Source organism: Eptesicus fuscus, chromosome 10 (assembly GCF_027574615.1).
Source record: "Eptesicus fuscus isolate TK198812 chromosome 10, DD_ASM_mEF_20220401, whole genome shotgun sequence".
Lineage (NCBI taxonomy): Eukaryota > Metazoa > Chordata > Mammalia > Chiroptera > Vespertilionidae > Eptesicus > Eptesicus fuscus.
This window is the reverse complement of record NC_072482.1, coordinates 88,770,519-88,797,287: the sequence shown is the minus strand read 5'-3', so window position 1 is coordinate 88,797,287 and position 26,769 is coordinate 88,770,519. Positions and strand designations below refer to the sequence as shown.

General features: G+C 42.4%; 1 protein-coding gene across 1 annotated transcript; it reads left to right on the top strand.

The window, feature by feature from the left end:
* Positions 1–5,260: 5,260 nt before the first annotated feature.
* Positions 5,261–16,144, top strand: LOC103301596 (alpha-methylacyl-CoA racemase-like). The gene is made up of 3 exons (XM_054722687.1): positions 5,261–5,326; positions 12,747–12,940; positions 14,911–16,144. The coding sequence occupies exon 3, from the start codon at positions 14,999–15,001 to the stop codon at positions 16,142–16,144; it is 1,146 nt and encodes a 381-aa protein (XP_054578662.1). The 5' UTR covers positions 5,261–5,326; positions 12,747–12,940; positions 14,911–14,998.
* Positions 16,145–26,769: the final 10,625 nt, after the last annotated feature.

The following is a 26,769-nucleotide window of genomic DNA, read 5'->3' as shown; positions in this document are numbered from 1 at the left end:
CTGGAGACACCTAAAGATGAATGGAACGCAGTTATGACCCTTCGGAGACTTCCAGAAGCATTAAGTCATTCTTTTAGTTCTTAACTGCCCAAATCAGAAATTAAATTTAGAAAGAAAATAAGAAACTATAAATAGAATATGTTGTTCATTGTCAATTCAGGAAAATCGACTGGCTTTGATAAATGTCCCACGGGCTTACAAGTAGGGGTGTCTTTTATGAATTCAGCTGTTTAGAGTACTGGGCACACGACCCCAACTGCCAGCCAATCAAATGGAATCATGGGTGGAAAATAACATGAATAGATGTAAAGTCCTATGTTTAAGTGTGTGTTTTTTTTTAAGTCAATAACTCAAGGGCAGCACATGTGAAAAAGACCTGGGAGTTTTCATTGGCTTCTAGCCCAAATCCATGTATAGCAACCCAACTTATGTAGCTTCCTAGGGATACATTTTACAACCAGTTTATGTTGAAAGGTTAACCAGGAAGTAGCATTGCTTAAAATTAGACTTCTATGGACTCTTTGTATGTGTGTGTTTATATACATATATACACACACATCAATGTACACTCCTGTGCACAGTAAGTGATTTGTACATTTTGCTTTGAAAATTTTCTTGGAAATGTTATAACAGCCATGCTCTCCCTGGTGGTGTTTCTCAAAATGTGTTCAGTGGACCACCCCCAATGAGCATCACCTGAAAACTGGCTAAACATATAGACTTCCAGGTCCCTCCCTTGACTTTCTAAACCAAGATCACTGGGAATGGTCCGGACAATCTGCTGATTTTTAACAAACTACCCCAGGTGATTAGTAGAAGGTCCTCTCGTAGGTGGACACTTGCCTTTAATTACTCCCTTCAGTCCCCAATCACCATGATATAGGGAAGTGTGACCACCATGGGAGTTGTTGGAGAAGCGGCTAATGGGGCCCGGGAACTCTGACCATTGAGGTTTGTCCCTCACACACTGTGAAGTGCCTGTGACAGTATCAGAGTCCAAGAGGAAGGGAGATGAGTCCTAGGAAGGAAAGATGAAGAAGGAGGGTTTAGTGATGATACTGTGAACGGAACTGGATTCAGGAGGGAAGCAACTTTTCAACTTTATTTGTTTCATTCTCTACAACAGGTTCTTAATATGGCCTCTTGCTTACAAACGCACACCCAAGCTACCTGATCATTCTGGGAAGTGTTACTTAATAGCTAATCTCTATCTCTAACATTCTTGGTAAAGGCGGAGATTGTCTCGCTTAATGATACCCTCTGCTGACTAATCATACCCACCCCCCTTTGTGACCTCACCTCTTCTCACCTTCAGCATCTATTTCCTCAGCTCGTCACATTATCTTTACTTCCTGCCCCTTCTAGATCCAGAACCTTTAACTGGTCTCCCCCACTTCATAGTTCCACACTCTAGTTCATCCTGCACTTTGCCACCAAAATAATCTCCCTAATTCACATTCTCACAGTGTCATTTTTCTACTCATTACCTACAAGGTATTACCCTAGCATGGCATATTCTCTACAATATAGCCTTACCCCCCACTCCTCCCCAGGATGCCCACTCACACTGGTGAAATACCCTTTGCAGACACTCTCTAGATTTTCCTGCCTTTTCTTATGCCATTACCCCTGCCTGGTGCCCTCTTTCCAGTTTCTGCCAGCAGAAATCCCCCCAGACTTAGCCTTCCAGCCCAGGTCCTCACGAAACCTTCCTATCTCCTCTGTGCTGGTAAGTGCTTTCTCCTCCCTTGAATTCTTGTCTCTCCTGCTCATGCAATGCTTATTTATAGCTCATTTCCCCTTTCGAAGCCAGAGCTTCACCAGGTCAGCACGCTGCTGAATAAATCATTGAAAGGGGCTGTCTATTCAAGGTAAGTGTTATTTTGCACAAGAGACTAAATGAACAAAACATTTTCATGAAAAGGGATGAGCGGGGAATGAACGATAAAAGGAGATGGGATGGAGAAAAGGGGTTAAAAAGTACAAACTTCCAGCTACCAAATAAATAAGTCTTGGGGATGTAATGTAAAGCATAGTGAAGGTAGTTAACAATACTGTGTTGTATATTTGAAAATTTAAATATCGTATATTTGAAAGTTGATACATAACATGTGCCAATGAGAGACATTTTGGAGGTGAAATTCACTGCTGTCTTGGGTAAAGTGTATAGGAATATCAAAGATATTTTTTGAGCCTGAGCCCATGCAATGCAAAGATGGCTGTGTCTAACAGGAAAGGAAAATCAGGAAGAAATCCAGGCTTAGAGGAGGAGGACATAAGGTCAGTTCTGAACATGTGCAAAGTTGGGGTGTCAGTGGGACATTCAGGATGACGCTGTTCTAGCCGGCATCTAGGTTGAAAACTGACTGTGGCTCAGGATAGCAGTCAGGGTTGGAGATACACAGTTGAGAACCTTTCTCACATAGACAAAAGCTCTTAGAAAGCGCCAAACACTTAGGAAGGATTCAATGTGTGAAGGTCCTGCTACTGAGCAGAAACTTCATATCAACTTCTTTAACCCACCCAGTCTTGCCTGTGATGAGTGCTTAAGAAATGTTGGAGAAATTAATGGATTATGAGATGTTCAATACATGTTTGCTGAATTAATGAATGAAAGAAGTGAATGAAAAAAATAAATGACTGCCCTAACTGTTTTGGTTCAGTGGATAGAGCATCGGCATGAGGACTGAAAGGTCCCAGGTTCAATTCCGGTCAAGGGCACATGCCCGGGTTGTGGGCTCAGTACCCAGTAGGGGCCATGCAGGAGGCAGCCCATCAGTGATTCTCTCTCATCATTGATTATTCTCTCTCTCTCTCTCCTTCTCCCTTTCTTTCTAAAATCAATAAAAATATTTAAAAAAAAAATAAATAAATGGAGGGTGAAATCCTGTATGTATGAGAGAGAAGAGAGTGAGACAGAGGGCACACGTCTGTGCATATAATGTGGAATGTGGTTTAACAAAATTGTACCAAGAACCTGAAGAAATCTTTGGTAGGAGAACCGCTGGGAGGCTGTGTGGCAAGCATGCTAGCCCTCTCCCTGTCCCACGGGGTTTCTGGGACACGGCAGAGGTTTCTGGCTGGTGAGCCTCTGCTTCCTGGCTGCGCGGCGTTCTGGGCCATCTTTTGTTTCATTCAGTTTCAAATCAGAAGATCCTCTTGGATGCTGGCTCTCAGCTGGGAAATGGAAACTATGTGTGCTGCCATGGAGGAAGCTTTCTGCATCTGGCAGGGGCTCCGGGCTGGAACCGGCATAAAGAGAAAATTGGGAAATAATCAGGCAGGCTGTGGGCTTGGTGTGTTTCATTGTTGGTATTCCAGTTACTGGGAGGGTGTCTGAAGCTCTTCCTGGTTTACTGCCTTGAAAATTAAAAGAAAACAGCGTCTCCGTGTAGCCCAAATGCATGCGCGTGAGCATCCCAGCAAGAAGGTCTGTGTACGAATCTGTGAATAATGGGAGATGGCAAGGCTGATGAACACGCTCTGCCAGGACGGTTTTCCATTTGCTCACTGCGCCGCTGGCACAGGCCGGCCCGGCAGAACAAAGCCCACGTTGTGCTCCTCAAAGCAGCCCTGCTGTACTTTCGAGGGTTTTCTTCCCCCCAGAAGCCTGCTTGAGGGATTTTTTAGGCCTTTCCTTCAAACAAAGGACTAAATTAGGCCACTGTTTTGCTGGCATTTGTATAATGGGACGCCATCTCTAGCGCCTAATTTTTGCATATTCAGTAGAAGAGGCAGAAACCTGTGAGGTACATTTAAGGATAGAAAGAACTCCCTCTGTCCCAAAATGTGTCCCCATCCCAGGTGCTAGAGTATGAGGAATACCACCAGGACATCTGTCAAGTGGAGACTTTTGTCCCTGCTCTGTGGCCTGCTTGTATCTCCTCCGATGGGAAGTGATCTGATCTGGAGCTCAGGAGCTCCTGGGACAAGATGCCCCCTCAGGAAGGGCCTGCTGCGTAGACAGACAGTGCTTGTCATCTTAGAAAGGTCCAGCTCACTTTGAATTAAGATCCACCTCCCTGGGTTGCCCTTAATACTTCTTCCACATAACAGCCCTTAAAATATCTGAAGAGAACTAGTGGGTCTCCATTAGCCAAACTAAATGTCATCAGCTCCTTCCCATTGGCCATGATGGCTAGCACAGATTAAAGCAGACCTTGTCCCCCCTCTCTCTTCTTTCCTCTCCCTTGCATCTGTATGTGCAGACACATTGCCCCTCCACTAGATAACATGTGCACTTGTATTTGGAGGGCAAGTGCAGAATTTACAGTAGAATGATTAAGGTAATGGCAGAGCATAGACTTTGGACTTGTATGGATCTGAATTCAAGTTCCAAACCTGTTCTTCCACTTATCTGTAACATCCCATCAAGTTTCTTAACCACGATGAGCATAAACTTCCTTATTTATAGTGGAAGGATAGAGATCACATGTGCAAATGGCCCGGCATATTGCCTGGGCTGAGCAGGAATGCAATTAATGAGGACTATTTGACCCATCATGCCCAGTGATTAGGTCAGATAAGAACATGGAATAGTCTTAATCATCAGAATGTACCAGCTACAAATCCAGACATCCATGAGCTTGTTCAGCATGCCATCTGAGTTTTTCTTTAAGTTATTGATAAAAATGTTGGCCCAGATGTGGCCTCAGAAAGAGCCCTGTGACCCTCTGCAGGGACACCACCTTCTTGTGCCTTTTTTTTCTTCAATAAGCATTCTTTGGTCAAGGAATTCAGTGAGTTATAAATACAGCTGTGCTCTTTTCTGGTCTCTGTCTCTCCATCTCTTCCACATGGACATTGAAAGTTTTTGTCAATTGCTCTGCTGAAATCCAGGTAATCTATGTCTGTGTCATTCCCCCAACATAGTAATCAGAAGATCCTCTTTCTCTTGTGCATTCTCCTTCGAAAGGCAAACACTCCTGGGAGGGCTAGCATGTTGCATTGATTCGCACTAACATGGCAGGAATCTAACCTTTCTATTAACTCGGGTGGGAATGGAGAAATCACTGGATGCTGGAGGAAGGAAGCCAGGGTTGCTAAAGAAATGTAAAAAGCGTGTAGTTACATCAGACTGGGAAATGAAAACAAATGCTATTGACTTAGCAAATGAGCTCAGAATGGACCCATGCAAAGATTCACATTTACAAAGAGACCGAGATGTGTAACTGATTACATATTCTCTGAGGATTCCAATGAATGCTGTCATAGTTGCTCTTCTCTCCCCTTCTGTTCTAAGAATCACCAAATTCAACAAGTGTGGTCAAATGCACCTCTACTCCCTTTCTCCAGTCCCAACAGGACGAGTGCCGCAGAGATTCAAGTTAAGTTCAACCCTGAAATCCCCATTAATAGTGATAATAGAGCCAGCATTTATGGAAGGCTTACTTACATGCCTTATTTTTAAATCCTTACAACAAAACCTCTGAGGAAGAGACTGTTGCCATCCCTATTGTACAGCTGGGTTCCTGAGGCACAGAGAGGCTAGACAATTTGTTTAAAGCCACACAGCTATGCAAGAAACAGAGCCAGGTCTCCATCCAGTTCTGCTTCATGCTAAAAAAGTCTTAATCTTCAGGCAAATTATGCCTACCAGTCTTGTTTTAGGAATTCATTGTTTGACAACCGTGTCTACACTAGCAAGGATTTGGGGGGTAGACCCAGAGAGATGGTGGCACTGGGCCCTTTGGCTTTCATCCTCTGTGGGATCCCCATCCTCCTGGACATTGGTTGCTACTCTGTGCCCTCTTAGGTGGCCTGACCATCACTCCAGTGACCAAAGAAATCAGGAGTGGACTACCCCCAATTCAACTCATGGCTTACACCCAAGGAGACATCTGCTCTCTGGAATTCATACTGTTGGAAGCTGCCCTCAAAACTGTTTGGGAAATGGGCGGTGGTGTCTTGGAATAGTTTGGCTGGGGACTGAATCTCATTACTAACAGAATTGTGACCTTTCAGCAGAATATGGAAAATGCCATTGATATAATATGCAAAAGTGATGTCAGTGCTATGAAATGGGAGGGGAAAACGATGGCCCATGTGGGATATTTATATTAATGATATCACCATCATTTGTTATGTGGTTTGAATTAAATAGAAGCCTTTGAGTCTAAACTCCATCAACAATCTCTCAAAACATTCCCTTGTTTTGTCTGGTGTCCTTTAGCACTCAATCTGTTGCATTTCCTGGCCGAACAGAGTCCTTGACATGATTTCTTTGTTCTGATGACTTAAACTCAGAAATAAGGGGCCTTTATCTTCAATCAAATTATACCCATATTGATCCAAGATAACAGGCATGCTTTAATGAGAGTAGGAAGGAATGGGATGGTTTCAATGAAGGAGACAGGCAAAATGGAGCCAAATTATAGATGTGTTACCTTGGTCTGCTTAGAGTTGGAACACACACACACACACACACACACACACACACACACACTGAAGCTGAGGTGAAAATGTACAGTGACAAATAGATTAAAAAATACAAACATGTTTATACGACCTTTGGCAACTTTCTGAGTGTATGGCTGCTGGGCTGGATCTGAGGTCCTTAGATTCCACCAGGTGACTTAGCTGAGTGGAGCTGATGCTTTGTTGTGGGCTCCCAGCTGTTGCTCTGCCCAAGCTATAGAGCCTGAGCTGCTTTGCTAATAATAGTCCTCATAATAAAGCGAGAACAATAGTCCACATCCTCACTTCCACTTACAAAGCATTTTTATGCTCTTACATATGTAGCCTCACTTGACCCTTTCAACACCCCAGTCACAGAGAGCGAATTGTCAATATGGAGATCATTAATGTCTCCCTTTTATATGTGAAGAAATGAGTCCAGAGTGAAGGAATTTTGCCACAGACACACATGTAGTTAGTGGTGAACATGAACTCTGACCTCCTGAGTGTAAGGCTGAGGCTGCCCTCCCTCCCTGGTTGGACATCAGAGCACAGAAGAGCCCACTCTCACCTGAGTCAGGACTGCGCATAGATGATCTGCACAAATGGTCCAACAAGAAAATCTCATGTGCCATCCCCACTCTAAAGGCCAGTGATGTGTTGCTATAGGAATTTGCAATTACTCTGGGCAGAACTTTGTATAAAGCACTCCAGATGTGTGCGGGCAGAGGTGGGGAAGTGTATTAGTTTGCTTTGGATGCTGTGAGAAAGCCACCATAGACTAGGGGGCTTAACAGAGATTTATTCTTTCACAGTTCTGGATGCTAGAAGTCCAATTTCAAGGTATTAGCAGGGTTAGTTTCTTGTGAGGCCTCTCTCCTGGGCAGGAGTACAGCTGTCTCCTCCTTGTCTCTTCTCTGGAATTCATACTGTGTATGTCAATATCCTAATCTATTCTTATAAGAACACCAGTCCTACCAGATTAGGGTCCACCCTAATGACCTCATTTTAACTTAATTATGCCATTAAAGACTTTATCTCCAAATACCATTTCTTTCTGCCATACTATGGGCTAGCACATCAACATATGAATTTGTAGGGGGAGATGATTCAGTTAATAACAGGTAGTAAGAAGTATATAGAGTATAAGGAGAAGCAGACAGTGCATGGGGCCATGTACATCCATTCATTCTACAACTATTAAGTGCCTGCTCTGTGCCAGGCCCCATGCTTAGCACACTGATCCAATATGGCCAGTGAGGCATCTCTGGGGGCTATGGGAACTTTACAAGTCCCAGCAGACTACCACCAATGCTGCATCCACAGAGCGCAGAGAAGACAAGTCCAGCACCAGTTGTCTTTGTTGTGCATAAAAATCACTTGGAAAGGCCCAGGCACTTGGGTCTCACCCCAGAGATTCAGATTCTGGTTCAGGCTCAAGAATCTGTATTTCTAGCAATCTTCCCTGTGAGGCTGATGCTATTGATTTGCAGACCACACTTTGGGTAACATTGCCAAAGAGCACACTGGGAATTTGTCCTTTTCAGATCTGACTCCACTTATATTATTTAGCAGCCTCATGATTATGAACAATATCTATTCTAAAAGCTATCTTCCTTGGGTTAGACCAGGAGTGCAAACCAAGATAACATTGTTCACTTTGCAGACTTGGGAGCTGTACACAAAGCATGTGCAGTCTATTCTCAGTTCTCCTGAAATATTTTTAACCCTCTTTACCCTTGTACGGGTCAAGACCATGAGGAGTACCGCGTCTCCATGGAAACAAAGAACAAGTGTCCCACTCTGCTTTAATGCTCGATACGTCCATACTTATTCCTTTGCACATGGAAGATCAGAAGACAATGCACATTGCTGAGGAAGGAGTCTCATGGCACTGGCGGGACACACTTCCTAAGTGCTTTGTTTTGAGTATTTGAAACTAAAAGAAGGGTCTTTATTCCGAAACTTCATTTGAAAGCAGGTCATTTTGTATTCAGAACAGTTTTTTCCAAAGAAATAGTTATAAATAGTCAGTTCACAAAAGCCCATTTAACCTGTAATATGACTGAAGTATTTACATCATTCCTAACCACTGTTTCTTGGAGTAAAATGAATTTCAAGTTCCAACCAAGAATACCCAAAGCAGACATTTCCCTCAATGGCTTTGGTTGGGGAGGAGGGAAGAAAGAACCAGTAAGTAGAAATGACATGACGGGGCAGGGGTGGGGGGGTAACAACTTGTGAGAACAAAGGAGCAATTACAATGTAGAAGTCAGGACTATGGGCACCAGGCTAAACACTTCTGAACTTATCCACGTGTTGGAGCTATTTATTTGTATGCTGATGATTTGCCAAGAGATTATACATACATTATCATTTACTGCTCTTTAATTAATCCACGTGTGTTAACCTTGTCTCCTCTGCTACATAATAAAGGTCTAGCACTACCTATGATATCTGTACTGCCATTTGCAATGGCCTCTTGAAATCAATTAATTATACTATTTAATGCCTGCTAGGTCCCATCAGGGCTCAGCCATCTAGTTATAAGGAGCAGTGAAATCAGATTGTGAGGTTGGTGGGGTTTACCAAGCAGAGGCCAGTGAGAGGACAAGGGGATGATAGAATTGAAGGTGCTGACAATGGCAAGGGGCAGATGAAAGTTTCTTCACTGGGTCATGAGCTGCCAGTAGTTTAACTTCAAAGAGAAAAGAGGAAACTGGACAAAATCATTTCCTTTGATCTCATGGGAAATCAGACTGAAGGAGAGGAGGCACCTATAAATAGTTCACTACCAACTGTCCTTAAGGTGCCAGAATAGGTTGACATAGGAACAAGGAGAAAGGTCAGTGAAATGACTAGACATTCCCAAATTGAATAAGACAAGTGCCCGTTCTGGGAGCTTCCTGAGGTTTAGTGAAATAAATTAGATTTGCCAATGAGGTGCCCCCTTTTCTGGCCTGTTTGTGGTGGCTTTGTTAGTGACATAGCCCACAAGTTATTCCACTCTAAAAGCTTTGAACTTCAAGCACTCTCTAACTTAAGGCAATAAAAATAAATGGCCTTAATTGCATTCCTTTTTTGGAAATACTTTTTGTATAGGGAAAGGAATACTAAACTACCAGTCAGAATATCTGCATTCTGATTCCTGTTCTCTCTTATTGTGTGGTTAAGAAATTCAACCTACCTCTTGGTATTTCAACTGATGACCTTCGAAGTTTCTTCCAGCTCTACTATTCTGTAATTCTACTATTACTCTTTGGGATTAACCACAGAAATAATTGTAGAGAAAATAATATTAGAAAAATTATATTAGGGAAAGAGACAAGTACACTTATTGTCATTTCTATTCAACATTATACTGGAGATTCAGAAACTGATGATATGATTATAAGCAGATTTACATAGAAATCCAGATAATATTCAACAAATATATTATTAGAATAAATAAAATGAGTTTAGCATGGGCTGACCCTTGTGACAAACTACAAAAATCAATTTCATTTCTACATGCCAGCAATAAACAGTTACAAAATATAATTTCAATGATTCTATTTAAATTTTATAAAAATATAAAATGCTTAGAAATAAATCCAAGAAAGATGTTTAGTAATTCTTGGTAAATAAAGAAGTATTATTAAGATACATTCAAGGCATCTAAATAAATTGGGGGATATACCATATTTATGGATTGTCAATATTGTAAAGATATCAGTCCTCCTTAAATTGATGTATATTTTCAATGCAAGCCTAATTCCAGTAAAAACAAATCCCAACAAAATTTATGAAGAAAACAATGTAAGAATATTTGCTCTCTTGGTTACCTAGACCTATTATAAATCTTGGTATTGATATAAGTATAGTCAAACAGGTCGTGCAACAGAACACAGCCTAGGAAGAGACACACACATGCATAGGTATGTTTTATTTATGACAAAGGTGACACAATAGAGCAGTGGGTAAAGGATGGCCTTTTACTGAATGACGCTGCATCAATTGGATATTCATATGGGGGAAAATAAAATTGATCCCTTTCTCACACCATACCAAAACCAGTAATTTCCAGTTGGGTTGAAATTAGATATGAATGGTAAAACAATAAGTCTTGATAGGATACTATAAAATTATCTTTCTGTCACCTAAGGGTAAAGAAACATTTCTTAAACAGAACACCAAAGCACTAACTACAAAGAAAATATTGATAGAAAAGGAAGAGAGACCAAGACAGAGGCCTGGTTAATTGAGAAAAACAACTAGAGATAATGGAGGAAAATTAAGGAAGTGTGAAGTGTGAGAACCCGAGGGAAGAGATTGCTGTAAGGAGGGAGTACTCAACAGTGTCGAGTAGAGTTCAAGTGTTATAAGGGCTGCAAGTGTCTAGTGGGTTTAATGAGAAGGGAGACATGGATGAAAGCAGTTTTAGTGGAGAGAATCCTGAGCCAGACTGCAGAAGTTGAGGTATGATGGAAGTAAGGGAGTAACAGAGAGTAGAAGTAACTCTGTCAAGCATTTCATCTTTGCAGAGATAGTAGGAGAGGAGATAATCATTACAGTGGCTGAGTTAAGAGAGATTACGGTTGTTTTTTCAATGAGAAAGTTGACTACATTTGATGCTGATGAGATAAATTGTAGTGAAGAGGGGTGAGTAGGATTTAAGATATCAGAGAGAAAGAGGGTGAGGGGTAAGAATGCATGCAATTCCTAAGAAAGCAGGGAACATGGTGTGTATCTGAAGTACAGGGGGCGGGGGAATGAACCTTACATAGCCTAGAAGTACCTCTCCTTTGATAATAGAAGAACCAAGGAAAGGATGTAAGTAAATGAAAGTTAGTTTATAGGTTTGGTGTCAGTAGTTGAGTGGTTTTCCAATTGCTATATTCTATTTTCTCTAAATAATACTAACAATTATGAACACTTGCAATGTCCGACACTATTCCAAGCATTTTACAGTCCTATTGAGGGGTTGCTCTATTATTATCACCATATTAAAGTTGAGGAAAGGGAAGCATGGAAATAGGTCAACTAATTTGCCCAAGATCACAAGGAGCCCGAGTTCACACTGGATAACCTGGCTCTGGAGCCACAAACTTAATCACTACTTCATCTTGGAGTTTATTTGTCTCCACTCTCTGAGATTACATTGGAAATGCTCTTGTGTGGGACAACTGAGAATGCCTTCTGAGAAATTGCAGATCGTTTTCCAGGTGGCATTGGGGGCTCTGGGGAGACTGGAGACCATGATTTGTTGGCCCAAGCAAGAACTTTTGAAAACGTTCCGGGTCAGGAATGAGCAGAAACTACATTGGCTTCCCAAGTAAGGGAAGAGATCCTTTGATGGGGAAATCCAAAGAATAGAAGCTGCTCAGGGCTGGCACTTGTATTTACTTTCTGATTATTTTTAAAGGAAAGGAAGAATGTGTTCTTCTCCAGAATTGCCCTTGGAGAAAAAGTTGGAGAGAGATTCTAACTGTCAAATTGGCTTTTGAAATGCGAACGTGAATAAACAGGACATAGTAGACGTATTGACAGAAGAGCTGAAACTAAGTCATTAGGAAGTGGTGGAATGAAATTGTAGACTAATTAACCAAAATACGCAACTTCAATTTTATAAGAACACCATGCTTCACAGAGAACTGCTTGAACTGTCAATATTATTTTTATGCCTAGAAGTCACTTAGGAACATGCCATGAGCCAAAAACTGTGGCTCAAACTTCAAGTCTCAACTAGCTGGTCAGACAACTTTATTCAATCTCTACACTTTCCTATACATCCATATTCATTGTCAATAAACTGTAGCTGATTGACTGGTTGATCAAGTGACTGTAGCTTTTCTAAAGCACAGGATAGATTTTTAAAAATTGAAATGTGATTGGAATAGTACCTAAGAATTATTCATATATTAGAAATAAAAAAGAAAATACACAATGAATTTTCAAAATGTGCAGAGGGTACTAACCATGTTTACATAGTCAAATGCTGATCTGATATACTGGAACCAGAAGGTCACCAGAGACTCACAGAGTGGCCAGAAGAGTAGTTGAGTTTGCATGTGGGTGTGTGCAAGTCAAGTCAAACAGGGAACTGACTGTCTCATAAATGACAAATGCTGAAATACTGGTTGCCACCTCGGATTTAGGAGTCCCTTATAGAATGTTCAACCCATTGACCTAAAGGGACCAGAAGAAAACAACCAAGTAGCAAACATTACTAGGAAGAGCGTGGGCAAGCAGGAAGATGGTTCCAATTTCCATCATTTTCTGCACACTTGAAATTCTACTCATTGTGTTCATTGCCTTCAGAAAACATCAGAATGAGTATATAAATACATTTTTACCATTTGTTTTGACAGGTTTCTGCAGAAAGGGCCGTAATGAACCTGGTACGCAGAGACTGTCTAACGCAGAGACTGTTTGGAAGGGGTGTTCCATGAGGGACAGCAGCTGAGGTGGACAAGCAGAATCTCTGTTGGGAGGAGTGACAAGGCACAGGGAAGGAAACTCGTGCAGAGGGTCAACTAAGAAGGATAAAGTCAGAATGGAAACGGTGAGAAAATACAACCAGGACTAAAGGATGAGAGGAAGTTGGAACAGTTTGGATCAAGGAAAAGACTCCAGGACTACGTTCATGGACTCCAATTATCCTTTACGAAACATATGTGGTAGCTGCAAGGACAGGTGTAGAGAGAAGGTCAGGGCCATGTTGGGTTACTAAGGAAAATGGGTATTTTCAGTTTGTTATCCTAACATATGAGAGGTGATAACCATGTCTTCCTACAAGATGTACCTTATAGCCTTTGTCAGACACCAAGGCCTTGGGAGAAACAAAATGCTATGCACGTATGGAAGTTATTATGGTAACCAGAATTGTGAGCTCCTAGAACCCAGGACACACCCTTATTCGAATATGGACAGCAAACATCTTTGAAGTCATTGCAAATTCCTTGGCTCTGAGTTTATTTAGATTCCCCGTACTCATGCTTCCTTCTTCATAGGAGAGAGAACAGAAACAACTGAAAAGTGTTTTTCTTCCAGAATGATCGCATGCTTTTGGTACCTCTCACATAGAGAGAGAAACACTGGCTCTTTTTCACACTAGTAAGCTTCCCCATCTGTCTAGTTTGTGGTGAATTGCGTGTAAATTGAACTGATGAAAATGGCCAATTGTCCTCTAAGATCCCTGTGAGAAATCCATTAGCTGTCCTCAGCAAGAGGAACTGTTAGGTCACAATGACTATATTAGGACTCTTTTGTTCCTGATTTATGTCTGCTAATAAAGATAATCATAAAATGATGTGACATCTGACACTAAGTCTTATATCCTATGAAATAATCTCCAAATATTATGGTTTTAAATTATTTGGCCAAAGGCTGTTGTAATGATTAATTTCTTCTGCATATTTCTCTTCATAGGCATTTTCCCATTATCAAACATTAGAAGGAAATAGTCCTGTTCTTGAGTTTATACTATTTTTATAATAAAACTACAGTCAAAAGAAAAAAACAAACTAACAAAAAAACAACAACACAAAACTTCACAAATATTTAGATACATACAGGAATGATCACTTCTTAGGGAAAATCCCCATGTTTAGATGAACCTTCCTAATCTTTGTCATTTGCAGTGATCAATACCTTCTTACATTTTTCATGATGCCAACGTTATAAACAGAGACTAGATCCTTCTGCACATGACATTCAGTGTGTGCAGACCCTCCACCAATGCACAGTCTGCTGACCTCCTAAGATATCAGCACATATTTCCATGTCCTCACAGACACCCATTGCTTTGTGGGTTGACAGCTATACCACCAATTCTAATACCACTAAACATAAACTCTAAATTCTGAAGAAAAGACAAGATTTTCAGCAATTGTTTCTCTTATTCTGATTCACCAGTCCTGATTCCCTGGTTCCTGTAAGCCTAAGTTGGGGGCCAAGTAGAACTAGGAGAGTGAGATAACCTATTAGGATGTCAGACTTTTGTTTCAAATATTCTTTTTAATTCATATGACCAACATTTTCTTACCCGACACTGGATAGTCTTCTGGTTGGAGGGGCAGTGTATGTGGTAATGTGAGCCACCAGCTTTTGAGCCATGCCATCCAATACAAATATGAGAGCCATGCATATAATTAAAATTTCTAGTAAACACACACACACACACACACACACACACACACAGAAATAGATGGAATTAATTTTAAGTCATATATTTAAGTCAATATATCCAAAAGTTTAGTATTTCAATCTGTGTCAATAAAAACACTATGGAGATATTTTACATTTCTGTTCATTTTTGTGTTATTATGTGATTACTTTAAGGGTATATAATCCTTTACAGCAGTTTGAGATAAGGATCTCAAGGAGACAATTACTCTTATTTGGTAATCATTCTAAAGGAGACTCGCTATAAAAGCAGAGAAGGGTGGAAGATAGCCAGTAAAGTAAATCTCAAAGGTATGCACTGACTTTTCAATGGGCGGGGCTTTCTTTCTTTCTTTCTTTTTCCTCCAGTGTTGCCCCGGAGTGTCCTGACCTTACATTTAAAGCCACAGCCTGGAGCACAGTGCGGCTGCTCCCAGCTCTCGGGTGCACAGCCGGCATGGCCTTGGGCAGCGTGCGGGTGCTGGAGCTGGCTGGGGGATACCCTTCCTCCCTCTGCGGCATGATTCTGGCCGACTTTGGAGCCCGGGTGGTTCGCGTGGCCTGGCACCAAAAAGACATATTTGAGTTTGTGAATCGAGGTAAGCGGTCGCTGGCTCTGAATCTGAGCACTCCAGAAGGTGCCGTGGTCCTTGAGAAAATCTGTCTTCAGGCCGATGTGCTGATCGACCCTGTCCCCGGTGGGGTGCTGGGGGCGGGGAAGCTGCTGCCGGAGGACCTGCTGCAGAAGAACCCGAGACTCGTCCACGTGAAGGTGTCCACGGAGATGAAGTTATCCAGGAAGTATTCCCAACGCAGAGGGCACGACATTAACTTTCTGGCTTTATCCGGTGTGCTGTCCACCTTTGGCCGGAAACACGAGAAGCCGTACGCACCACCCAATTTCCTGGCTTCCTCGGCCGGAGGGTTTCTCGGCGCCTTGGGGACGGTGATGGCCCTTTTTGAACGGGCCCGGTCTGGGAAAGGACAAACAGTTGATGCGAATGTGATAGAAAGCACAGCGTATGCGAGTTCTGTGCTGTGGTACCTGCAGAGGATGGACTATGGCAACGGAGCCAAGGGAGACAACCTACACGACGGGGGCGCGCCCTTCTACGACACCTACCAGACCTCGGATGGGAAGTTCATGGCCGTGGGGGCTATAGAAGCCCACCTCTATGAGCTCTTTCTGAAAGGACTCGGGCTCGACCCTTCAAAACTTCCCCAGCAGCTGAGCTCGCCAGACTGGCCCCGGCTGAGGACCCTCTTTGCAGGCCTCTTTGCCAAGAAGACACAAGCCGAATGGTGCAAGGTCTTTGGGGAGCTGGACGCCTGTGTGACCCCTGTTCTGACAGCCGAGGATATCTCTCAACTGGTGAAGGAGGAGATGAGCACTTCTTTTATCACGGATCAGCAGCAGGTGGTAGCCCCCAGGCCAGTTCCATTTTTTTCCAGAACCCCCGCTTCTGTCCCTTCCACCAGGAGTGCGGTCTTAGGAGAACACTCAGAAGAAATTCTCAGAGGATGCGGGTTTAGCAAACAAGAAATAGCCCGGCTCCATGTTTCGGGCGTCATTAAAAGCAGTAAGTCAACGGCTAATCTGTAACATAGAACTGTCAAACGCACCTGTTTTGTTAAGTAACCCAGTGAGCTTAGGCTGATGTGTATGATCTGGGGAAATTATGAGTGCTTTCGATTGGGGAGAGTTCCTTCCTGTGTTACGATGAAACCTCATACTCTCAGAAAATTTAAAGAATGCTGGCATGTTTGAGTTGTCAGCCTTCTGTAATTGTTATACTGTGGAGTGTACATGTAGTGTCATGACTCTGATTATAATCCAAATCAGGGTTATATGTGACAGGTATTAAGCCTAAAGTCATTTTAAAATATGGTCTCATGCATGGAAGCATGGGACAGAGTGCGGAATCTCAGAGGGAAGGCAGGGGAGGGTGGACGGGTGGGAGGTAATCAACCAAAGACCTTGTATGTATATATGCATAACCTATGGACACAGACAACAGGGTGGTGAAGGCCTGGGGTGGGGGATGGGTGGGAGTGGGGGTAGGCTGGAGGGGATCAATGGGTGAAAAAAGGGGGCATATGTAAGACTTTCACCAATAAAGATTTAAAATATCATCTCGTATCTAGAAATTGACACAAGTTCCCACATGATCACACTTATATAAAAAAAGATAACTCTATTTTCTTGGGTGTGGACTAGTGGGGGGAAGGGAGAATATAAGACTTAAAACTTTATGATTATGATGTGTTACAAGGTGGGGCAGTGTGGAAAGAACACTGCTGGATGGCTATACTTTGCAAAATGTAAAAACATTTACTTTAGGACTCAAAGTCCAAACAAACATGTTCACTGCAAAGCACAAGGAATTCTGTACTTTAACATGAGTGATGTATATTTTGCCCCTAAGTGGTCCCTTTTTTATGTCTTTTTTTTCTTTCTCTTTCCCTTCCCTTCTTTCCCTTCCTCCCTCTCTCTTTTCTTTCTTTCTCTCTCTCTCTCTCTCTTTTTTTTTTTGTCACATAAATGACCTCATTTCACAAAAATGATCTCTTCTTTCTAAATCAAGTTTTCTCTTTATTCCTACGGAATTTCAACTTTGTTCTTTACCTTTCTGGGCATTGTTCAAGCAAACAGGCTTCTTTTCCTTCAAACTCTAAGAATCTTTTCATTTTTATGGATTTAGGGACTTTAAATAAAGCGTCGGTGGATTAGCTTATATAAATAGAGATAAATAAAGTTCATAAGCCAGATAAATCTATGTTTATTCTGAAGGGGCTCAGACACACCCGGTAAGTAGACGAGGCCACGCTATAGCGTCTGGCAGACATGCCTCTTGCAGACGAATATGCTGAGGTGTCCCCAGCGCTCTTCCAGGCCTTCAGCTGGGGGCACATACACATTTCTAACCTAGAAGTTTGTGTTTGGCATCACCACCCTTCGCTGCATAGAAAAACCACACCCGCTCTGGGTCAAAGCCACAGGGAGCAGGCGACGCCTGGCTTTGGCAGTCTGGGAAGTTCCTATGAAAGGAAAAGAGGTTGAGAAAGCAGGATGATGCACTGGCCAAACCCAGAGAAACGCTGGCTCCCTCAGCTCAAGAGTCCCTTTGAAGTGCACCTCTGCCCTCCGAGATTTTAATGACACATTGTCTCAGATTTGGGATTAATTACAATTATAAACTTAATGTATTTGTCACAGTTCCAAGTGCATAATAAAGGCATTGGAAAAGTTAGCTATTATTACTCAAGTACAAACTTTAACACATCTACTTGGTTTTTTTGAGAAGCAATGAACTTGGTAAAAGTCAGCATTTGTCTACAAATTGTTTTCTCCTCCATCAAAGAGATGGGGACTAAGGACTGAGGACTGGATATACCACCACTGAAAGAATCCACATGAACGATGATGGACTCTTCTAAAAGTCATGTAAGTCAATAAGAAGATAAACAAATAAAAACTTAACTTTCTGCAATTTTTTCAAAATCGTAATTATTTTTTAAAGTGAGGAGCATATGCTTTTTTTAAATATTTTTTTCCCCAAGTCAACTCCATTTATTTATTTATTTATTTGTTTATTTATTTATTTTTTTTTTTTTGAGGAGCATATGCTTAATACTGAAACTTAAAGTTTACATTAGCAACAGAAATCAGTACAGTATCACATCATCATGAACACTTATCTGAGCTCCTTTCCTATCATGTAGATGCCTTGAATGGCTTCCATGTGCCATTCTATGAATGCCCCACCTGCTTAAGTGCTTGGCACTTTTCCTTCCTGTTCACTGCACAAGAGCCCCCTTATCACAGCCAAATCCTTCCCCACACACATTTCCTGGTTCTCCCAAATTTGCCACTTATCATTAGACAGGCCCATTCTCAAGCAATAACATTGATAAGAATCATATGAGCTGTTTGTTAAATACAGGTTCCTGGGCTCCCACTCTAGACACTGGACATAGGAAACTGTAGTGAAGCCAGGACTCTGTTTTTGAACATATTACTAGGGCGATTCTCACATGAGTGGCCCAATGACCACTCTTGGAGAAACACTGTCTTAAGAACGGTGTACTTGTACATCTTTGCTACTCTAAGTGTGGGCCACAGGCAGCAGCATCTGCAATAGATGGAGCTGGTTAGAAATACAGAATCCAGGCCCCCGAGACTTTCTGAAACAGAATCTGCCTCTTCACAAGATCTCCAGGTGATTTGGGTGCACATTCAAGTCTGAGGTGTTGAATGGATCACACAAAAGCAATATGTCAACCATATATTTCGATAAGGACTAGCTATCATTGCTTTGAGGCTTTAACTAAATCTTACAGTTCTTATTGAGAAATATTATGTCCTCCACAATTCTCCAATTACCTTCTCCAGAACATGAAGAATTTTTACTGAGATAATTTTATCCTTCCTTTTGCAAAATCATCTTACAAAGTTGCTGGCTCACCAGGAGAAGAATGTGCTGTTTTCAATCCAACTGAATTTTCTTAAATGTGACATTCTACGTATCAGGTCAGTACTCTTAAGTTCACACATTTCATTTGTTGGCTTCGGCCAAGACATCAGGGTCACGCCCCAAACACACGTCTCATCTTGTCTGATGAAATCAGGAAGTGCTTCTGGTGTCTTAGGGATGAAGCGCCTCATCTACTGGGAGGGGCCCGAATCTGCTTGGCCAGGGCAAGCCGGGACATCTGTTTCAGGCACGACCCACCCTGCTGGCTGAACTGAGTCGCGGGGGCGTTTAGGATAAAGCATTGGGTCTTCATCAGAAGACTGCTGCGGCCATCAAGGATGTTTGCAGGACAGGAATGCGGGGCACACCCATAGGAATAATACACGCTTGCGAAAAAATGATCATTAATGAATAGTGGGCTAGAAAGGCCCACAGGCCAGCTCAGCAGCTGGCTTTTCTTTTGCTCATTTTTTTCTAACTCACTGGAAATGGACTTCAGAGCATTTCTGGAAGAACATTTTCACTGTCAGAAATAGCCTAGAAGAACAAACCCAGCAGCTCACATACTGAAAGAGACCAGAAAGGCAAAGATAACACAGTGAAGTCTGACTTTTGTTCCAAAGGCACTGGGGACCCTTAATGTGTATTTTAATCAGTAGGTAATTTTCTATAAAATAAAACTTAGTATTTGGCATTTTGCTCCTCTACCCCACTTAAAATTCTCCTCACTCTTACCTAGAGAGTTATAGGGAACACCCATGAGGCCACAATCATGAGCAAAGATAGAGGCTACAGTGCCTCGAAGACTGGTGATTGGGGGTCTAGGCCACCTACGCATTCGATTTACTGATTAAAAAGCATCCCTTCTCCAACCTGACCTCAAATGTACCATTTCCAACATATTGCTGCTGTGTCTATTGGACCTGATGATTTGGTCTTTACTAGGACGCTTCTCTTTTCCATTAAAATAGCTGTATTCAAATTTGGCAGTTTTTATGAAGTGAGAAGTCACAAAATAGTTTATTAAACTATGAGCTAATCATTAAAAGGATTATATTGGGCAAAGCCCCAACCCTGTGGCATGCTGGGAGCTCCAGGCAGGGAAGGGCACTGTGCTGGGGTAACAGAGAATGAGAAGGAGTTGGGAGGAGTAGGTGATTGGGGGGGGGGGGGGAGGCAGTAGGGAGGGAGGAACACTAACTGGAATAGATAGGGAGGGGGAGATGGTGAACTTGAATCTGGTCCATTTGGGGATAGTTGCCCAAGTGGTTGACTCCAAGTCTCCTCTGTTAAATCCATCCTCTCTTGTGTATTCATATAAGTCTTAATAATCTTAAGCATTACAAAATGTATAATTTTGAAATCAAACTTAAATAATTTTTTTAAAGTAACTAATTCTGGGAAAAGGGAATTTGGAGCTGAGCTGCTCAATCTTGAGCCAGGAGTCCTCAGACCACTGGCCAGGACCTGCAGCCAGCCACTGAATAGCTGTCGAGGGAGGAAACAACAGATTTAAAAATGACTAACAGTCCTCCTTATAGCCAACCCATACTCAAAAGTGGGTGATTTATTTCCCAGGTTCCAGGGAGCAATAGTTAGGATACTTTTTAGGGTCTTATGGACCAGCAATCTCTCTCACCAAAGGGTTGAAAATCTGGACCCAACATACTTGGCTACTCTGAAAAACAGACCTTCAGAGGCCAGGGCATTTGTTACCAGGGAAGTGCACACTCAGTTCTCAATGCTGTCAGCTGGAACTGGTCCTTAAACATGTAGTATTTATATGCTGGGGTGAGGAGTTCCCTTGTGCCCAAGCAGCTAGCTGCAGCCCCATTACACACACACACACACACACACACACACACACACACACACACACACACACACACCCCTCCTCCTGCCCTGTCCTGTTTGCCAAAGCCGTAAGTTTAGGTTTCTTTCTGTCTTTCTCACTGCCCACTGTTCAGATCCCTTATGGGATATAGTTTTGTGCTAAACCTTAATCAATTTCACTGCAACCTTTGAGTGGGCATTGGAATCACCTAGAGAGCTTATTATAACCTAGACTCCCCCTTCCCCAACACTCTGACTCACTAAGGCTGTGGTGAAGCCCCACAATTTGCAGTTCCCCGGTGAGGCTGCCTGCTGATGATCTGCAGACCAACTGCACTTTGAGAGCCAAGATGTAGTTGCTACTCACCCAACAAATATTTACTGAGCTTTAATTCTGTCACTGTCCTAGGTAGATACTGGGGATAAAGAGAGATGGAGTATATATTCTAGCTGAAGCAGTGGATGTTAAATAGTTGCATTCATAATCATTTTACTACAGCTGTGATGAGAAAATTACTAGATGTGATGCCAGCAGTTAACAAGGGACTTAAGGATAGCAGAGAATGCAACCCTGAAAAAGTATCATTTCACCTGAATTCTGAACAAAACATTTATACTTTTCATTCATTCACTCACAATCCCCATTCAAGAAAATAAAATGTCTGCACTGGAAATAAGCTTTATCAAATAGCCTGAAGCTTGGAAAGGAACCTGGTTTTAGTTTCAGCCAATGTTATTTATTTCAGAGAGGAAGGGAGAGGGAAAGAGAGATAGAAACATCAATGATGAAAGAGAATCATTGAGCCCTAGCTGGTTTGGCTCAGTGGAAGGATCCCAGGTTCAATTCCTGTCAAGAGCACATGCCTGGGTTTGGGCCTCAATCCCCAGTAGGGGATGGTAAAAGAGGCAGCCAATCAATGATTCTCTCATTGTTGATGTTTCTAACTCTCTCTCCCTCTCCCTTCCTCTCTGGAATCAATAAAAATAGATTTTTTAAAAAGAAAGAGAATCATTGATTGAATGTCTCCTGCAGGCCCCACACTGGAAATCGAACTCACAACCCAGGCATGTGCCTTGACCGTGAATTGAACCTCAACTTCTTGGCTCACAGGTTGATGCTCAACAACTGAACCATGCCCATTGAAGAACTTGAAACAGGGGTGTGACAAGTATTAGCTGTGAGATGTGAAGCAAATCAGTCACCTAATGTTTTCAATACTCTGTTAATCTTGAGGAGACAACACCTGTCCCACTGCTGAAGAACCTGGAAATTCTCAAGTGAGATGATTGGTCAGACAATACAATAAATGTAGACATAAGAGATTATCACAATTCACCTCTGTGGGTTAGTAGAGTTGGGTCCCCTCACTTAACCAGCTAACCTTTCTAGAGCAATTTCTTCGCTTATATACAAGTAAGTATTTGATTACATGAACTATAAAAGCCTTTCCAATCCTAACATACTCTGATCCTGAGGTAAGTTGAGAAAAAGGATTTATTTTTCATTATTATTATTATTTTAAACTTTTTGCTCTTCAATGAAGGAATCAGGCCAGACAGCTGCACAGGAAAAACAGATGTTTAAAAATACACTTTGTGGATAAATTGGTGTTTTTTTTTCCTTTTCCTGGTTCCTTTTGACCTGTGGTTTGTTTGGCTTGACCCTTGAAGTGAAAACATAACTTGATTCACATCAATTTCTTAGGTTCCTTAAACTCCTCAAATACACCAGTGCCTGGACACCTGTGGAGGGCTGGAGGGGGTGCAACCTGCTGTCCCATGACTCACCCCACTCCCCCGAAAAGACAGGCCACTGTTTCTTTTCTTGGGCCATCAGTGACATGATCCCAGTTAAACATGTAAAGTGCGTTTTCAGAACTCACTCATGCCCCTGACCAACTGTGATTAGAGGTCTTGGAAGGTTCAGGAAGAGTCCAGGTAAGAGGTCAGACTTGCACATTTGCTCAGGGCTAGCACATGGCCCCTGTCGTGTCTGTTATGTCGAAGTCTAAGCTCCCTTGCTAACTGGGTTAATGACTAACTGGATTAAGTGACTCAAATAAAACCCCCACACCTACGTTTGGTGACCCGTAGTGGCTGTTCTGAGGGCTTTGCTGCACACCTGGAAAATGCATAATGTTATAAGCCAATGTTACCTCAGTAAAAAATAAATGTAAACATAGTACCTTTAGACCTTTGACTACCTTTACCTCAGAGCTGGAATCTCCTTTGGTTGGCTTTGGGAGTCTTTATGAAATAAGCGGCAGATATAGCACTGATTTGCCCCATCTGTGAGAGTCCCTGGAAGCTACTGTAAGTGCTACCATTGAATGACTGAATCCAGCAGGGTGTGAGCCAAACCTCCTTGGGCCCAACAATTCATTCAGTGCCAGTTGTTTTATCTGCCTCAGGATGAAGCCTTGCCAGGAGGAAAGGGGAGGGGGGGGGAGGGAAAAAGGTGAAGCTGAGCTGTGATGTTGTCTTGACCCCAGAAAGTTTAAAGTCTGGGATGACCCTTCGGAGTTGTCCCCAGTTGTGGTCAGGGCATTAGGCCTTGATATTCTCCCACATCTATCAGCCATTGGATATTGGCTTCCCCAGGAAGGGCTGTGGCCCTGAGCAGGTGGCTCTCTGCAGAGACAAGCCCTCCCTGGACAGCTGATAGCTGAGGGGTCTCTGCCAGCAGCCTGGAAAGCTGGGACTAAGTCCTTGGTCCTATATCAGGACATCACAGCACCCACCACAGGGGGCTGGCGGGAAGGGACACATCCTTTTTAGCTGGGAGAGGTGTGGCCTGCCATTGGCATCTTCTAGCAGACATGCAAGTGCAGGCTCATCCTCAGTGGGTGCTTTGGAGTTTCTTCTCCTTGCAGATGTTTGTACTGACATCAGCTCTGAATCTCACTCTTGGGGTTCCTGCGTGGGCCTGGCGTATGGTTGCTTGCCCTACTGTTGGGATCACGTGCCCTTCCAAGGGCTCCTTTGGAATGGAGATCTTTTCAAGATGGCCCCCGGCTAGATAATGCCTCTAGAGTCCACGTCCTGCTCCTTGGAAAGCATATCATTGTCTCGGTCTTGGTGGCCAACCATTCTGGTTTTTTCCTGTTTTTAGCACTGAAAGTCTCACATGCCAAGAGATCTTTTAATCCTAGACAAACTGGGATGGTTGATCACCCTAGAACCGTGGTCGGCAAACTGCGGCTCGTGAGACACATGCGGCTCTTTGGCCCCTGGAGTGTGGCTCTTCCACAAAATACCACGGCCTGGGTGAGTCTACTTTGAAGAAGTGGCGTTAGAAGAAGTTTAAAAAATTTGGCTCTCAAAAGAAATTTCAATCGTTGTACTGTTGATATTTGGCTCTATTGACTAATGAGTTTGCCGACCACTGCCCTAGAATATATGGGCCCAAATCAGCCACATCTCAGGCTTCAGCCACAGTGTCACACCTTTAGGCTGTTCAGGTGTGAATCAAATATTCATGCCCCTCAAACATGGGGACTCATGCCAAGCCTTCCAAGTGAGGCCCAGGAAGCCCCTACTCTGGGCTTGAGTTGTAGGGGATACACTTTCCCTATAACTCAAGCACCTCCCTGAAGCAGGAGAACAGAACTTGACCATTAACGCCCCAAAGAAAGCCTGTCTCCCACCACATGTCCATGTTCCATAACATCTTATCTAGCCTAGTGGGTAATGGGCTACACCGGACACCTTACAAAATCTATTAGTTTATCTGTATAGGATGGGGTTAAGGGGTCATTCTGGGTTCAGGTCACTGAGGGAGCATGTGCACGTGGGAGACTTCCTGGAAGAGCAGCTAACCATCTCAGGAAGTAAGTGGGGCAGGAACTTGCTTCTCAGCATTAGTATTCATTTCACCATTTTTTTTCCTTCAAGTCCTTTGGCTTTGGGCCAGAAACTTTAAGAGAGCTATGTGCATAAGGATTACCCAAGGATTCTGTTTAAAATGTAGATTATCTGCTCTTAAACATGAAAAGATGCTCAACTTCATTTTCAATAGAGAAGTGCACATTGAAAGTATACAAAATACCACTCTAACCTATCAAATTGACAAGCATCCGACAATCTCGTTGGTAACACTAGGGAAGAAATAGACATTCTCATGCATTGTTGGCCTACTCCCTGTGAAGAAGTATCTGGCGACAGCTAACAAAATTACAGGTGTGTTTACACTGTAATCCAGAAACCCCACTTCTATCTCACTGAGACACCTGTACACATAATAAATGACATACCCCGACAGTCACTTATTGTGCTAGTATTTGTAATAGCAAAGGAAGGGAAATGACCCAAGTACAAAACCATTAGAGATTAGTCATTAAACTATAGTAGTAGATCCACACAGTGGAATATTATGCAGCATAAAAAGTAAAAATGGGAATATTTATCTATATATTTCTAATAGGAAGAGATCTTTAGGACCTAGTGTTAAATGAAAAAATGAATAACAGGTTTTAGGGGGGGTAATAGTAAGATATGTACACATATAATACCTCAATAAAAATATTTAAAAAATAAATAAATAAAAAATAAAAGCAAAAAAAAAAAGAAAAAATGAATAACAGGTTTTAGATTATATATTTAACTAAATATATAATCTAAACAACATAGATTATATATTTAACTAAATATATAATCTAAACAACAGGGAAGATTCGTGCAAGAATGGGCCTTCCTTCCCCTGGCTGCAGGCACTACCTTTGCTCTGGCCCGGAGCCCCCTTTTTGCTTCAGCCCAGAGCCACCTTTCTGCCTTCCCATGCTGCCCAGAGGCCCGGAGCAGCTTGGGCGGTGCATAACACCTGCGTTGTCGCACTGCCCCCCACTGCTTGGCACCTGCATATGCAAATTAACCCTCCATCTTTATTGGGTTAATTTGCATACTCACTCCTGATTGGCTGCTGGGTATCACGAAGGTACGGTCAATTTGCATCTTACTCTTTTTTATTAGTGTAGATTAGGAAAAAATTTTACTGACAGCTGAGATGATGTTTTGGTGATCAACCATTCTGTTTTTTTCCTGTGTTTAGCTCTGAAAGCCTCACATACCAAGAGATCATTTAGTCCTGCATATGTGAAGAGTAATCTTGAAAGGAATAAATACATCACAAATGGATATAAGTTTAAACTTTAAAGGAGGAGGGTGTTGTGCTGGCAAATACTTAACAACTGACTTTCTAAAAAGAAAGTTCTGGATATATATTGCCTGACAATTTCTGTGTTGGAAATAGTTCTACCTTGGCCAGTTTCAAGCTCCCAATGTGATGCTACTAAACAGGCTGCAGGAAGAGATGTTAACAACGGGCCCTTGGGTGTTGGCTGAACCACTATGAGTGGGTTCCAGCGCCCCACCGAGGTGAGAGCTCTGAGGGCCGGGAAAGGAAGGTCTCAGGTAGAAACAGAATCTTTGCGGGTTTTAAACGATGGGCAGTTTTAGGAGGAAGGGGAAGAGGCCTCCACAGGAAGCAGCCTGAGTAAAGAGCAGGAGAGGAAATGGAGAGAAAGGCCGTAAGCCTAATGGACCTGAGTTCCCGTCTCAGCACAGGCTTGTTTACTCATCTGTAAAATGGTACCATCACACAGGATTGTATGACACAGGCATGTTACTTAGTACATAGTAGACACACTCAAAAATGTTAAGCTGCTCTCAGCAGTAACCCAAATAGTTTTGTTGCAATGTTTGTGTAGAGCTGTAGTTATAGACAAAGCACCACACACACACACACACACACACACACACACACTCATTTATATATACATGTACATACACACATATATATGCACATGTATGAAAATATGTACATATATATGTACACCACATTATATATACACTTGTATGAATACAAACAATATAAATATACATACATCTATACATACACATATACATGGTTCTCCATCTACTA

Bases quoted from the DNA above. Each gene is read 5' to 3' on its own strand.
- LOC103301596 (XM_054722687.1), top strand. From the start codon at position 14,999: ATGGCCTTGGGCAGCGTGCGGGTGCTGGAGCTGGCTGGGGGATACCCT.